Source organism: Galleria mellonella, unplaced genomic scaffold (genome assembly GCF_026898425.1).
Source record: "Galleria mellonella isolate WM207_F2 unplaced genomic scaffold, CSIRO_AGI_GalMel_v1 utg146, whole genome shotgun sequence".
NCBI classification, from domain to species: domain Eukaryota; kingdom Metazoa; phylum Arthropoda; class Insecta; order Lepidoptera; family Pyralidae; genus Galleria; species Galleria mellonella.
The window spans coordinates 1670834-1685989 of record NW_026441999.1 but is presented as its reverse complement, the minus strand read 5'-3'; the positions used below and the strand labels follow the sequence as shown (position 1 = coordinate 1685989).

General features: G+C 36.3%; 1 protein-coding gene across 2 annotated transcripts in view; it reads left to right on the top strand.

Annotated features, from left to right (window-relative positions):
- Positions 1-15156, top strand: part of LOC113510540 (putative serine protease K12H4.7) — a 56900-nt gene that overhangs the window by 32170 nt on the left and 9574 nt on the right. For both annotated transcript variants that reach the window (XM_052891760.1, XM_052891761.1), the window contains exons 4-8: positions 9589-9699; positions 11938-12071; positions 12950-13088; positions 13626-13774; positions 14903-15031. In XM_052891760.1, the coding sequence (XP_052747720.1) occupies positions 9589-9699; positions 11938-12071; positions 12950-13088; positions 13626-13774; positions 14903-15031 (662 nt within the window). The remainder of the gene's footprint in view (positions 1-9588; positions 9700-11937; positions 12072-12949; positions 13089-13625; positions 13775-14902; positions 15032-15156) is intronic.

The window sequence follows — 15156 nt, the reverse complement described above, 5'->3', positions numbered from 1 at the left end:
ATATATTATAAAAATTTTTCGCTTGAGTAGAAATATATTAACGGTGTTTACTGCATCTTGGTATTTTTTTAATGAGTGTTTATGATATGGTAACCCTGTCTGCACTATCGGTATACACTGGCGGGGTACCAGTGATAGATGCCAGATGAAGATGAAAGTAGGTCAGCTAGCCCATCCTGACGAATTAAACTAGAATTAGTCACGGTGGTTTCCAGAGGGAACCACGTGAAGGTCGACCTGACAGGGTATATTGCTAGTAATAGGGCTATTTGACCCCATTACTAACAATCCCCTTCCCCCATGCATCTTGGCATTATCAACTCCTACAAAGATCTATGAAATAATTACCACCTCATTGAAAAACCAATTGTAATTTATAACTAGGCTGTATGGGTCATGCTCTTAGCCTGTCTAATTTTGGACGAGTTTTAAAACAACAATTTATTTCGTCACAAGAGAGATTACGAATGTGATAACAAAAGCTTTTTGTTGACAATTGCCTACAATTCAAACAAACGATACGATCTGCCTCCGCACAACACTGGAGCGGTGAAGCGTGCTGCGGAATCTAAACTTGGTAATTAATGCTCAAATAGTCTATAGTAGTTATCTGTGGTAATGGTCACTATATCACACCGTAGCGTAATAAGAGAATGTCACAGAAATACTATGAACAAATACAGTATGAATCATTGTAAATATACATAGTACATAATTCGCAAACTAAAACAATAGACTGTATATTTTCTTACAAAGTAGTATTTAAATTAATTATCAGATAAAAAGATCTTAAAACATAGAAACGAAATACCAATAGAATTACGTCACTGAGTAAACGAACGAATCAAAGATGTACATCCTTATTCGCCACGTATAATAGTGGCAAAGCTATTTAATTTAAACAGGTAATAAAAACATGGCAAATTAATTGAGTTATCAAAAAAAGCGCAATAAAAGAGCAAAATTTACCGGAAGAAGACTGTCTGCTTGGGCGCCTCTGTCCCATTCGTGTTTCTATAATAAAGCAGTTGTGTTTGAATGAATGTATATCGATTTGAAAAGTAAGATATGGCGATGAAATTAAAGGGTAAAAAAGGGTACAAAAAGGGTATATTTTAGTCCTCCAGAATGGCAACGCATGAAGGGTATCATGGGCGACACAATACATTCTATTACGTCCATAGTACTATACATATTTATAAGCGACGGTTGCTGCTTTCCATCAAGTAGGCCGTAAGCTTGTATGCTATCATTCTAAATTGCATAAAAAAGGCATATAAATAATAGTACATTATTATATTATTTTTTATGTTGATACTTTTTGGTTGCACAGACTTAATTTCTAATTTCATAAAAATAAATTCAGTGCTGTCTCTAGGCCTCTGCCGATGAATAATCGATTTTTGACTTTTTTTTTTCTTATATGATCGATTTTTAAAGTATTAAATTCGACGAGTTTTTTATTTTTTTTATTTTTATAAATATATTGTAACGCTACGGTGTAAATAAATACCGAGTCAGTTTGCGGGTATAGAGGACGGGTTACAACGATTATAGTGGGTTGAGGTGTAACTAATGGTAGCCGGTTCAATTCTCGTGTCATTAGTATTCCTGACCGCACAGACGGGAGAGGCCGCTGGTTTTGGATTCAATTATTGAATTACATAGAATAGTTAAGCACTTATTTGACGCTTCACTTGATTTGTGGAATTAGATTTACAGACATCAATTTCGATAATCTTCAGAGACTTTTGTGACGTTTTTTGACGGTTAGTTTGAAAAACTAGGAACTTTCTTCTTAAGCAATTTTCAAAGCGAGGAGCTTCTTGATTCGACTTTTTTTTTGTGAATTTCGTATGTTGTACAGCTTAAATAATTATTTTTGCAATCAATAAATTTTATTTTAAATACACTATTTGGCATGAATTTACAGGGTACAGAGGAATAACACCTAAGTCCTCAGGAATGGCAACGCATGGGGGGTATTATGGGCGAAACAGTATACTCTGTTATGTCCATGGTACTGCTCATGTCTATAGGCGACGGTTACCACTTTACATCAGGTGGGCCGTCAGCTTGTTTGTCATTCTAAGTTGTATAAAAAAATTTAAAAATTATTCAGAATTTTTTTTTATCCCGTTAAGTTTCGATAGTGTATTTAAAATATGTATAAATAACGCGAAAGTTAAAAATTAACGATAGAGTTTACTGTAGAGTGGTTCCATGTTAAAATGACATTAGATGGAAGTTACGGGGACAGTATGAAACATACGTACCTACAATAGTAGAAAAGTAACAGATCTTAGAAAAAAATTATAGACAAGAAATATATAAAAAAAGGTCCAAGTCGTAGAGAGAATTTATTAGTTCTTGTTTCTCACTGCCTACCCTATAACGATCTTGGGTAAAGATAAAAAAAAAGAAAATATCTTAGAACTATAAATAAAGTTTATTTATATCACTAATTGAGTTAATTATTGTATAATTAACATAAAAAGCACATTTTTGTAACACGCATTGCAATTATACCATTTTCGCCCAATTTCGTCTGTGCGTTGCCATTCCTGAGGACTCGGGTGTTATTCCTCTGTACCCAGTAAATTCACGCCATATCCCAGCCTTCAAACCGAAACACAGCCATGCAAACACAACTGCTTCACGGTTGAAACACGAATGGGACAGGGGTACACAAGCAATCGACTTTTGTACAAAGTCTCCCTCTGGTAATATTACTATATTTTTCTAACAATATTTTTCTATTCTAACCTGTTTTATTCTATTCTAACTGTACAGTATGACTTTAATTATTATACAATAAATAATAATGAATTTACATTGGCCGAGCTGTATCGGCATATGTCTGGATGTTAGCCAAACGCTGCCCGTTAGTGTCAAACACACGACCACATTATTCATCGCAGTCGGTTGATAATGATACTAATCAACTGTTATACGTATTATTATTAGAATTATAATAAAGTATTCAAATTAAGAATGTATTAAAAAAAAACCGACTTCAATCGTGAAAAAACTAGTCATTTTTTATTAAAAAAAAGGTGGTCAAGTGCGAGTCGAACTCGCGCAACGATCATTTCATTTAATTTCGTTTCATTTCGTTTCATTTAGTTTCATTTCGTTTCATTTCGTTTCATTTCGTTTCATTTCGTTTCATTTTGTTTCATTTCGTTTCATTTCGTTTCATTTCGCTTCATTTCATTTTGTTTCATTTCATTTCTTTTATTTACACAATCACTTTACCAACAATCACTTGGTTCTCAAACTAGAATGTTTTTTTTTTGTTTTGAGGGACCAGCCATAAAATATTCAAAGGCTCAAAACAAAACGCCCAAACACGAGACAAATGACTGAAGTTCGTTTTTCAAACTGACCCAGCCGAGAATTAAACTTAGGACTCATTGTACAATGAAGCTACCGCTTTACTGTGTTATAATCGATTTTAAATTAAAACAAATATATATAATGTGAGGGGAAAGGGATTGTTAGTAATGGAGACTGAGAATCCTATTGCTAGCAATATACCCAACCAGGTTGACCTCCTCGCGGTTTTCCCTGGAAACTATCATGGTTAATTCCTGTTGAATTCCGCGTATCCCGTTAGCGCAGGCGGGGGTACCATACCATTTTCACACATCATAAAATATATATATATATATATATAATGTACATAGAATTTTACTGTGCATTAAAGTTTAAATAAATAAATAAATCATCATTCCATCGATGGACTTACACCATGATGATTACGTCACCAATAGATAAGAATAACTTCATTAGAAAATCCATGGACGTCACAGTAGTTTATATTATGACGCCCATGGTACCCCCATGAGTTCCCGCATTTTCCTTACCAAACAATATGACGACCTATATATATATATGGTCGTCGTATTAACGTCGTTTTTCAGTTACCGACCCTAAAATAATCTAAAATTGACGTCTTATTTGAGTCGCAGACGTCACCTTGCTACCTTAAGTGTAAACAATACACATTTACAAAATTTTATTACATTTTTTAAACAATTTCTGAGATTAACGTAAACGAATATCCTCACATGAGATTTATTATTTATATATTAAAATTAAAACGTTCGCTATGAGGAATTCTTCAGAAAGTTCAATAAAAAAAAAGTAAATCGCTGAAAAAAAAAAGCAATTGTCAAAACTTTATCCAATAGCTATTACCTATAAAATGACAAAATTATTAAGTAAATCCTTGAATTAAAACTTAATTTATATGACCAGACATAACAATGTAATTGTGGAACGGAACGGACAATTCATTTCATTATGTTCCGAAGAATATATACATATTAATAAGGAACAGAAACGATCGCTGTTCCGTTTCACGCAGAACTAACTTTAATTTGCGAAAAATATTAGAATTGTGTTTCGCGACTCATGCATACTAAGTATTCAATTACTAAATTAACTGTGCCGGTTTCGGCGACCTTATTTGCCTGTAGTTCCGGTATATAATTGCTTGACACAGCTGCAATTGGTTGGTCATGATGTTAGCGGTTAATTAGCAGGCATAGATAGGTACTATGGCGGGAATTGGATCAGCTCGCAGATTTTATATTGTTTTTAGAAAAAAAACAAATCGTTTAAGGTTTGTTATATATATTCTTTTGATCTTGAAAAAAAAAGACATCGATTAATTTAACAACATTGTTATTTACCAACTTTACCAGAGGGAGAGTTTGTACAAAAATCGTTTGCTTGGACATCTTAGTCCCATTCGTGTTTCTATCGAGAAGCAGTTGTGTTTGCATGGCTGTGTTTCGGTTTGAAGGGTGGGATATGGCAGTGAATTTACAAGGTACAGAGGAATAACACCAGAGTCCTCAGGGATGGCAACGCATTGGGGATATCATGGGCGAAACAGTATCCTCTGTTACGTCCACGGTACTGCTCATGTCTATAGGCGACGGTTTCCATCAAGCGGGCCGTCAGCGTCTGCCATTCTAAGTTGCATAATAAAAATTACCAACTTTATTATATATTGATATTGAGTCAATTTTTATTTAAAATTGGTACCGTATAATACAAGCCGCGACCCATGGATTTGACCGCATACATATAGATAAAAAATATTCGATGCTGTAAAAAATATTGAATGTCTATCCTGAGTTACCAGATGAGATGATGATGGAGATGTAATATAAAATTCATCTGTTTGGGTACTTTTGTCCCATTTATGTATCAGATGCTAAGCAGTTATGCTTGCACGGCTGTTTCGGTTTGAAATGTGAAGTAATTTATTTAAAAAAAAAACCAATAGTGTTCTTAAATTAAATTCTAATAATAGTCAAATCAAACAAGTAGACGTCATAATATTTATACGCATACTCAACAGATATACCCTCAATAATAAATATATATGGAAGTTGATTCCAAAGAATGGTTGTGCGTGGAAGAAAGTGCCTTGAAAAACGCACGTTGGAAGACCGCCACTCGTCCAGTAGTTACAAATTCTTTGGAATCAACTTCCAGCAGCAGTATTTCCGAACCGATACGACAACATAACCTTCAAGAAAAGAGTATATGCCTTTTTAAAAGGCCGGCAGCACACCTGCAATGCCGCTGGTGTTGTGGGTGATCGTGGGCGGCGGTAGTCACTTACCATCAGGTGAGCTGCTTGCTCGTTTGCCCCCTGCGTTGTAAAAAATAAATAAAAAAAAAAACAATATCTATATATTGGCCCAATAACTAATATATTAAATATCTGTTATCCAATATTTAATGTCGAAATGAAAAACCCAATAGAAATTGAAATGTGAAAGTGAGTTTGTTTCTTACCTTATAACGCCTTAACGGCTTAACAAAACACTATCAAATTTAGTATACACTTACTATATGAGATGGAGAAAGATATAGGTTATTTTTTATCACGATTAGTAAACATAGCCTGGGGGGTCTACCATGTAATGAAATTCCGAATTGTCGGATTCAATTTCGTATCTTTGTTCATACCCAAATCGACCTTTTTTTTGTCGAGGGGAAATGCTCATGCAGACCCGCATACCTTGGGGGAGATTTTTTTTAAAGAACTTAGAATAGCAAACAAGCTGACGGCCCACCTGATGGAAAATGGTAACCGTCGCCTATAGACATGAGCAGTACCATGGACATAACATAATATACTGTTTCGTCCATGATACCCCCCATGCGTTGCCATTCCTAAAGACTCAGGTGTTATTCCTCTGTATCCAGTAAATTCACACCATATCTCACCCTTCAAACCGAAACACAGCCATGCAAACACAACTGCTTCACGGTTGAAATACGAATGGGACAGAGGTACCCAAGCAATCGACTTTTGTACAAAGTCTCCCTCTGGTGAAAAATGATATATGTGTGCGAGATATGTGGGTACTGCCGGACTCTTACCGGCTAAAACTCCCCGGTGCTCCTTCTCAGCGCTTTCTTCAAGACGGGTGTGCGCGGGCAATCGTCCCGTCGCGAACGCATTGGTCCGCCATACAAGACCCTTCACTAGGTGACCTGTAGGTTTTTCCTCACTAAGGGGCGCGTGGGAGCACGCGCGTGCCTCCTCCGGGCCGTGTTGGTGATGGGGTGACAGCTGTCCTCGCAACTGTCGCCCTTGGCCCATGCGGTGAAGTAGGATCTCCTTCTTGGCCCTGCCTTCTTCGCCTACCCAAGTCGAGCTTAACATTTCGTTCGTCATAATTCCTACTATAAAAGATCAAAGGAAGGATATTTTAACTTTTTCAATATTATTAAACGGTATGTATTATGCAATTTTAACGTCAAATTTGTGTTTCGTTCGACTCCGAAATTTCGGAAAACATTTCATGGTAGGCCCTCATGGTTACACGGACACAGTCGCGAGTTAGTAAGAGTAGAGAAGTTAGAGAAGAACAGTAAGAATAGTAGAGTGAGTTGGAGAGTTAGCTAGTACTTTTATACTCATGAACCTGAATGTTTGTAACGATGAATGGGTGAATGTTTGTTACTCTCTCACGCAAAAACTAGTGAACGGATTTTAATGAAATTTGGTACAAGGTTAAGTTATATCCTAATTTAGAATATAGGATTCTATATACTGATTCACGTGAAGAGAACCGCGAGTTATAACTAGTTATTTATATAGATGAGCCGTCAGCAATAAGCCATCTTTTTGACCCTTCTACCAGTAGGGCAATGATCAATTAACCCTGCTTTGTGACACGGGATACCAGTTAATTCAACTCTGTACTGTACTCATATTTTAATCTGTACATCGTATTAAATTATAAAGATTTTTTGTCTGTGAATGGAAACTGTTGGATAGATTTTTGGTAAATTTTGCTTTGTGCTTTTAAACTGAGCACTTATAGAAAATTGTAATCTATACTTATAATAAATCTGTAGAGAGGTCAATTCTGTACATGAAATATATTTCCAAAATAACTATCAGCGGGTGATTAGTGATCGATACTGATGCCAAAAATGCGATCAGTAAAATTTTTGTCTGTCTGTCTGTATGTTCGTTATAGAAACAAAAACTACTCGACGGATTTTAACGAAACTTGGTACAATTATTTTTCATACTCCTGGGCAGGTTATAGTATGCTTTTCATCACGCTACGATCAATAGGAGCAGAGCAGTGAACGGAAATGTGTCTGTTACATCAAAACCACTGAACCGTAAGGAAGGACATAGGCTACTTATTTTACGAAAAACGACGGAAACGCGGACGAAGTCGCAAGCAACAGCTAGTATATAATAAAAATTATAACAAATACGTGAAGATGCAATAATGCAACATTATTTCCATATAAATTCACACATTGCACACTAGTGTGTGTGTGTGTGCGTGCGTACGTGCGTGCGTGCTTGCGTGCGTGCGTGCGTGCGTGCGTGCGTGCGTGCGTACGTTTAGGCGTGCTTGCGTGCGTGCGTGCGTGCGTGCGTGCGTGCGTGCGTGCATGCGTGTGTGTGTGTGTGTGTGTGTGTGTGCATGCATGCATTACACGCACACTAGTGTAACCATTTTCTTGTCACGTATTTGTGATTGCATTGGCAGTCTGTTAGTACGTGAGTACGTTACACTACATCTATGGCTTTGTCGGTGTTTCTTCGCAAATCAAAAAACTGTTTTTTGTAAAACATTATTGCGTGTTCTAATTTCAAATCTTAAATTTGAATAAAGAATCACAGATTAGATTTAACAAAATAAATCGAAGTTAATCTATGTACTTCTTCACGATTGACGGGACAGTTCCACTTGTCCCTACTAACTTTCTCCCCCTGGGGGATAACAGTGGCGTTCAAAATGAACATTTTCACATACATTGTAGTTTTTTATACAATAGAAAATTTAAAAATAAATATATATAACGGCATTTTTACTTACAATTAATAAATAATAATATATAACAACAAGAACCAGCATATTTGATTACCAATTGGATGTTTTCCACCTATCTCAAAATAAATAAAGGGATCAGTGAATTTACAGGGTACATAGGAATAACACCTGAGTCCTCAGGAATGGCAACGTATGGGGGGTATCATGGGCGAAACAGTATACTCTGTTATGTCCATGGTACTGCTCATGTCTACAGGTGACGGTTACTATTTTCCATCAGATGGGCCGTTAGTTTGTTTACCATTCTAAGTTGCATAAAACAAAGGTGAATTAAGTTTTGTTTTGAAAGAGAATTTGAAATTTTAATAACACATTGTTGTCTGTACGTTTGTTTGTATTCGTATCACGTCGAAATACAGGATACAGTATACAGACAGACAAACATACAACTGTATATATACAGTGAATTCTGAGAATAATCGTTTTTTATATACTATAACCTGTCCAGGAGTATGAAGAATAATTGTACCAAGTTTCGTTAAAATCCGTCGAGTAGTTTTTGTTTCTATAACGAACATACAGACAGACAGACAGAAATTTTACTGATTGCATTTTTGGCATCAGTATCGATCACTAATCGCCCGCTGATAGTTATTTTGGAAATATATTTCATGTACAGAATTGACCTCTCTACAGATTTATTATAAGTATAGATATATTTTAATCCGTAGACGTTCAGAACTTAATTTGGAATACATTTGATTTTTTTTTTAATAAATCATTCTCGTCATCATATTAGCCTTTACTTGCTCACCGCTGTACATAAGCCTTCCCCTTGGGGGGTTTTGCCAGTAGTTTCCACGCTTGGCAGGCGGCTTGGCAACCGCAGTCAGGCTTTAGAGATGTTTTAAGAGGAACGCTGCTGCCAATCCCTCACTTTCCCTTAGTTGGCTCTTACGACACCCACGGGACAGGAAGGGGTGGCCTATTCTATGCCGGGACCGCATGGCCATTTTTAATTTATAATTCTTATGAATAGCAATGCGCACGCCTATTACGAAATTAAAAAAAAATACCAACGATTCTAAAAAAAACGCCTAATAAAAAAGTACGTGGGCATCACAGTATATTTATTGTATTGTCCATGATTTTGTTTTTGATTGAATATCAACAAAGGTTCCCTTTGCCACCAAATGGGCTCAGCTCAGCTTATCGGTCATTCTAAGTTATATAAAAATTTTTTTTTTTTTAGAAACACTACAGTTTCGGAACTTCGTTACTTGAATGTGGACCAAGCTTTGGCAGATTTAGCTCAATTCATCGAATACGTCAAGAGTGAACAGTTCGAAAATGGAATATACAGGTGAGACAGTATTTTGTACTTTTTTTTGTAGCACAACGGCAAACAAGCATACAGCCCGACTGATGGTAAACGATCACTGTAGCCTGGACGCCTGCAACAAACCATAGCGGTCAAGTACAACCTTAAAAAAACTTTAAAAACCTAGCCTATCTTTAGCGGTCGAGGAATAGGGTTTTTTTAATAATGAGGTTAAATAGACCCATTGCTAGCAATAGACCCCCTCAGGTCGACCTCCACGCGGTTCCTCTTAGAAATACATACAACATACAATTTTCGAAGACTCATCATTCAATAGTACATTAAACCAAGTGGATTGAGACAACAGTTCCGTTGGTTTGCGGCGAGTTAGTCACCGTGTCATACATCATACAAGGTGACTCGTGTGACCGCTTGAATGACTCAACGCCGATAAAAAGTCGGAACAAATCGTTTTAGGTACTTTAAGAAACCGGTAGCAGTCACTGCGACCGCATTTAACGATTGTAAATGGCTATTTAAATGCATTTTAAATGCTATGCAATTGATTATTTTAATCCTCATTAATACGATAGTTTTTTTTTTATGGATGAAAATGGTATGGTAACCCCGCCTGCGCTAACGGGATACGCTGGCGAAGCACCAGTGAAGGATGATAGATGAGAATGAAAACAGGCCAGTTAGCCCATCATGATGAATTCGTCAGGAATTAACCATGATAGTTTCCAGGGCGAACCACGAGGAGGTCGACATGGTTGGGTATATTGCTAGCAATGGGATTCTCAGTCTCCATTACTAACAATCCCTTCCCCCCACCCCCCATATGATAGATATTATCCGTTACTTTGTAGGCGTTACATTTTAATGTAATGGTTTAACTTACGTGTAATTAGATCGAGAAAAATCGACTAGTTTCGGAATCAAGTCGTGATCCTTAATCAAGAGCGGCTGTGACGCGAGCGCGAGCCTGACTGCGCGTCTCAATTGCTCCCGAAACAAATCGAGCTTTCTCGATCTAATTACACGTAAATTAAACCGGTACTTAATATATTAAAATATATTTTTACAATATTTATTTACAAATAACAAGAAAAAGTAATTAAAAATTGTAAAAATTAAAGTAAAATAAAAAAAAATATATTAAATAATATTATAAACGTCATTGATATTTTTAGTAGTAGACTGCCAAAGATATTAGAAGCAACTCAGACATCTGGATTCGGGTTAAATACCTTTATTATAATTTGTATGTTAGCACACTAGGTTTATAACATTGACTAGCGGCCCGTTTCGGCGTCGCACGGGTCGAAATTTTAACATTTCAAAAAGTGGTTATTAAGGCTGCACACGCGACGGAAGCTCGAAAATGGAGTAACCTCTCCCGTTTTCCCAACATTTCCCTTCACTGCTCTGCTCCTATTGATCGTAGCGTGATGAAAAGTATACTATAACCTGCCCGGGAGTATGAAGAATAATTGTGCCAAGTTTTGTTAAAATCCGTCGAGTAGTTTTTGTTTCTATAACGAAAATACAGACAGACAGACAAAAATTTTAATGATTGCATTTTTGGCATCAGTATCGATCACTAATCACCCGCTGATAGTTATTTTGGAAATATATTTCATCTACAGAATTGACCTCTCTACAGATTTATTATAAGTATAGATTTGGTTTTTGCCGTCACAATGTTATAATTATTTTAATAAATAAATAAATAATAAATAATAACTGAGATAATCCGCTTCTAGATAACGCATCAAAATAAAATATTAACCAAACCTTAGATTATATAGATAGAGTGTCCCCATAGAAATGCTTCGAGAAAAATGGCTAACTTTTTCATACAATTTTGCGTGATAAATAGTTCTTAGTGATTCCTTTATAACTTCTATATTTATTTTGTCCTATAATTTCTGTTAATACGTAAACACTCATTTTATTTATTAAATAATACTTCGAGATACATTTTATGCGTGAGTATGTATATAGAACACTGATAAAGAAACGAATCAGCTAATTTAACAATTAGCTGACGAAAAATATATATAAATAAATAAATAATATATATATATATATATATATATATATATACTAACTTTCACTAAAATAACTGCATCCAATTTGGTGCAGTTTTTGCGTGATTAAACATACAAACAGATAGATAAATAGACAGATAAAACTTCTAAAATCTTTGTTTTTGACATCTACTTAAGTTACGACAAAGTAGCGGGCAAAAAGCTAGTTTTATATTTGTACCAACAGGAACAGCAAAGTGGTGCTGGTGGGATGTTCGTACGCCGGCAGCATGGCGACATGGATGCGGCTGGCATACCCCCACCTGGTGGACGCTGTGTTCTCTGACAGTGGACCTCTGCACGCTCAAGAGGACTTCCCTGGTAAATTTTACTTCAAGAGATATCTTCCTACTGCTTGCATTTCTACAAACGCGAAATCTTGCAAGGATCTATAGAAGTGCTTTATATTATTCTTAATTTCATGTATAATATAGTATATGTCATATGTGTAAGTATATTTGTTATTCATATATATTTATTCGTTTATATATGTAATTTTAGTATGTATGTATATCAATAATTACTAGTACCGCATTCGAGTATTCTGACACTTGCCTATGGTTGACTGGGAGAGAATGCTTTTAGCATTAAGTCCGCCATGTACACATATATGTACTAATGAATAAATAAAATAAATGTATGTTTGTTACTCTTTTAGGCAAAAACTACAAAACAATAGAATGAAATTTGATACACAGATAGGTTAAATCCTAACTTAACCTATGTTCTATATACTGATTCACGCGGAAAAATCCGTGGGATACAGCTAGCGATATAAAAAAAAACTCACGTCTAAATATTCGTTCACCTTAATCTCCGAAATTATTTGCCGTATGGTCCCGGCATAGAATGAGAAATGAGAAATGGGCAGTTGCTTCCCTCTTAAAACATCACCAAAAGCCTAACTATGATTGCCAATCCGCCTGCTAAGTGTGGCAACTAGCAAAACCCCTTTTATGGGGGAAGTCTATGTTCAGCAGTGGACAGTTAACGGCTGATATGGTGATAACGATGAGTCTTCGAAATTGCTCAACCGATTTTAATGTAATTTTGTAAACGTGTATTTTTTACCCGTAACGTATTTTTTAACGTGTAGTTTTTATCCTGATAAGGCAAAAATTAACCCACTAGTTGGTGGTAAAGGCCAAAAAAACGTATGTCATGTCAGCTAGAGTATTATAGGAATGCCTTTTTTCTAGAATACCTGGAGGTGATAACAGAAGCGTTGCGCACCCAAGGCAGTGAAGAGTGCCTGTCCAGTGTGTCTGAGGCCGTGCAGCTGATGGTGGAACTCCTCGAAACAGAAGACGGAGCGGCGACCATCTCCTCGCTCTTTAAGTAAACTCCAATTACTGCCGACGTTTTTTCCTAATGTTTGCTTTAGCCATTTGAAGAGGATGGATGAAAAAAGAATTACGAAGGAGATTTATCGAGCCAGAATGAATGAAGATGTCGGTAGGAGCCGCTCTAGATGGACGTATGTTGACCAAATAGGCGACGTGCTGAAGAAGGGCCAAATTAAAAGTACCCGTAACCGGCGAGCGTGTATAAAAAGATTGATGAATGTAGAAGCGAAAGAGGCTTGATTGAATCGAAGCATTTGGCATTCCATTGTTTCTGCCTATCCTAATGGGAGACAGGCGTGACAGATATGTATGTATGTATGTATGTTTTTCCTTAAAACTACAGTGTAAAGTTTTTCGTAAAATATATCAATGTTTTTAAAGGATTTTAAACGATTTAGAAAATTCTTTTATTTGAAAATATATACAATACATAGGAGATGCAGGTTGGTCTAATGATAATTTTATCAAAATCGGTTTAGTCAACTGTAATTTTTTATGGAAAACAATCTTAAAAATATTTTTACCACAGCACATGCTCTCCAATCGACACATCATCCGAGTGGGACATCCCGACCTTCTTCTGGTACGGCATCACGGAGACCTTTGCGGCGCTGGTGCAGTACGCCACCCCCGGGAACATACCGGCCGCTTGCGCTGTGCTCACCAATTCTAATATATGTACGTATATATAGCAACACTTTTTAGAGGTCATAACTAATCATAACATCAGTAATATCTACATTCTTCACGACTCTGGAACGCGCTTCCTGATGCTATTAAGAGACTACCGACTAAACCGTTTTTAAAAAAAACTTTTACGCTCACTTTTTTACTTTATCCGAGCAGTAAGTGCTTTATATTATTCTCAATTTCATGTATAATATAGTATATGTCATATATGTGTAAGTATATTTGTTATTTATATATATTTATTCGTTTATATATGTAATTTTAGTATGTATGTATATCAATAATTACTAGTACCGCATTCGAGTATTCTGACACGTCCCTATGGTTGACTGGGAGAGAATGCTTTTAGCATTAAGTCCGCCATGTACACATATATGTACTAATAAATAAATAAATAAATTTTACTTTTTTCAATCATTATCATCATCATTACATCAACTGTTATTTTTCCTTTCGTGCGTGTGTCACAGTAACACAAAATGGCCACAAGTCAGATTGGTAACTTTGCCTTTAAAAGAGGAAACATTGATATTCTGTATTAGCAAAAAAGAAAAGCTAACAAGATAATAACTTAATAACTAATAAATACTATTCAAAAATGCTTAAATTTAAATGCCATCATCAGCCATTATTCATTCACTGCTGGACATAGGTCTTGTTGGAGAGTATGACGGATTTCCCAGTTTTATAGTGAATAATAAATAAATAATTGTATTTTAATAATAAATTGTTTGATTAAATTTGATAGGAAATTATGCAAAAACAAGAAAACAAACGAAGAACATATGGCTATTAAAATAAAAAAGGTTGCAACCTTCAACAGGCCTCCTCCATAGACTGCCATAAGGTACAGTCCTGAGCCACCTGCAACCACTCCCTGCAATGCAAATTTAACCCTTAGCCGGTGCTATTTACAAAAGTGTCGGCTTGGCCTCATGGGCTCAAATTTATTGACACGCAGGCGGCAGCCTGCGCAGACTGCCTGGGCAAAGAACACACGCTCGAGGCCCGCACCTACAACCCCGTAAGGGGTTGCGGATGAACCTCTGTCTGTCTGCAAATTTAAATGTACCTGAATAATGTTCTTTCTTTCTAATCATTTACTTCTCTGGTCAGCGGATCCGGTACAGCGTCTCGCGAACTGGATCACCGCCCAAAGCTGGACGCAGCCGTGTATAGAGTCCAGATATTCGGAGGTGGTCACCGCTCACACCAACACAGACTACGACTCGCCTAACTCAGTCAGTAAGTTGTTGTTGTCATGACTTGAAAACGTCTCATGTTATTCTCTTATAATGTAGCTTTCTATAGATAAAAGAATTGATTAAATTAGCTAAGCGAAATTTGAGTTTATCCGTTACAAATTTTCA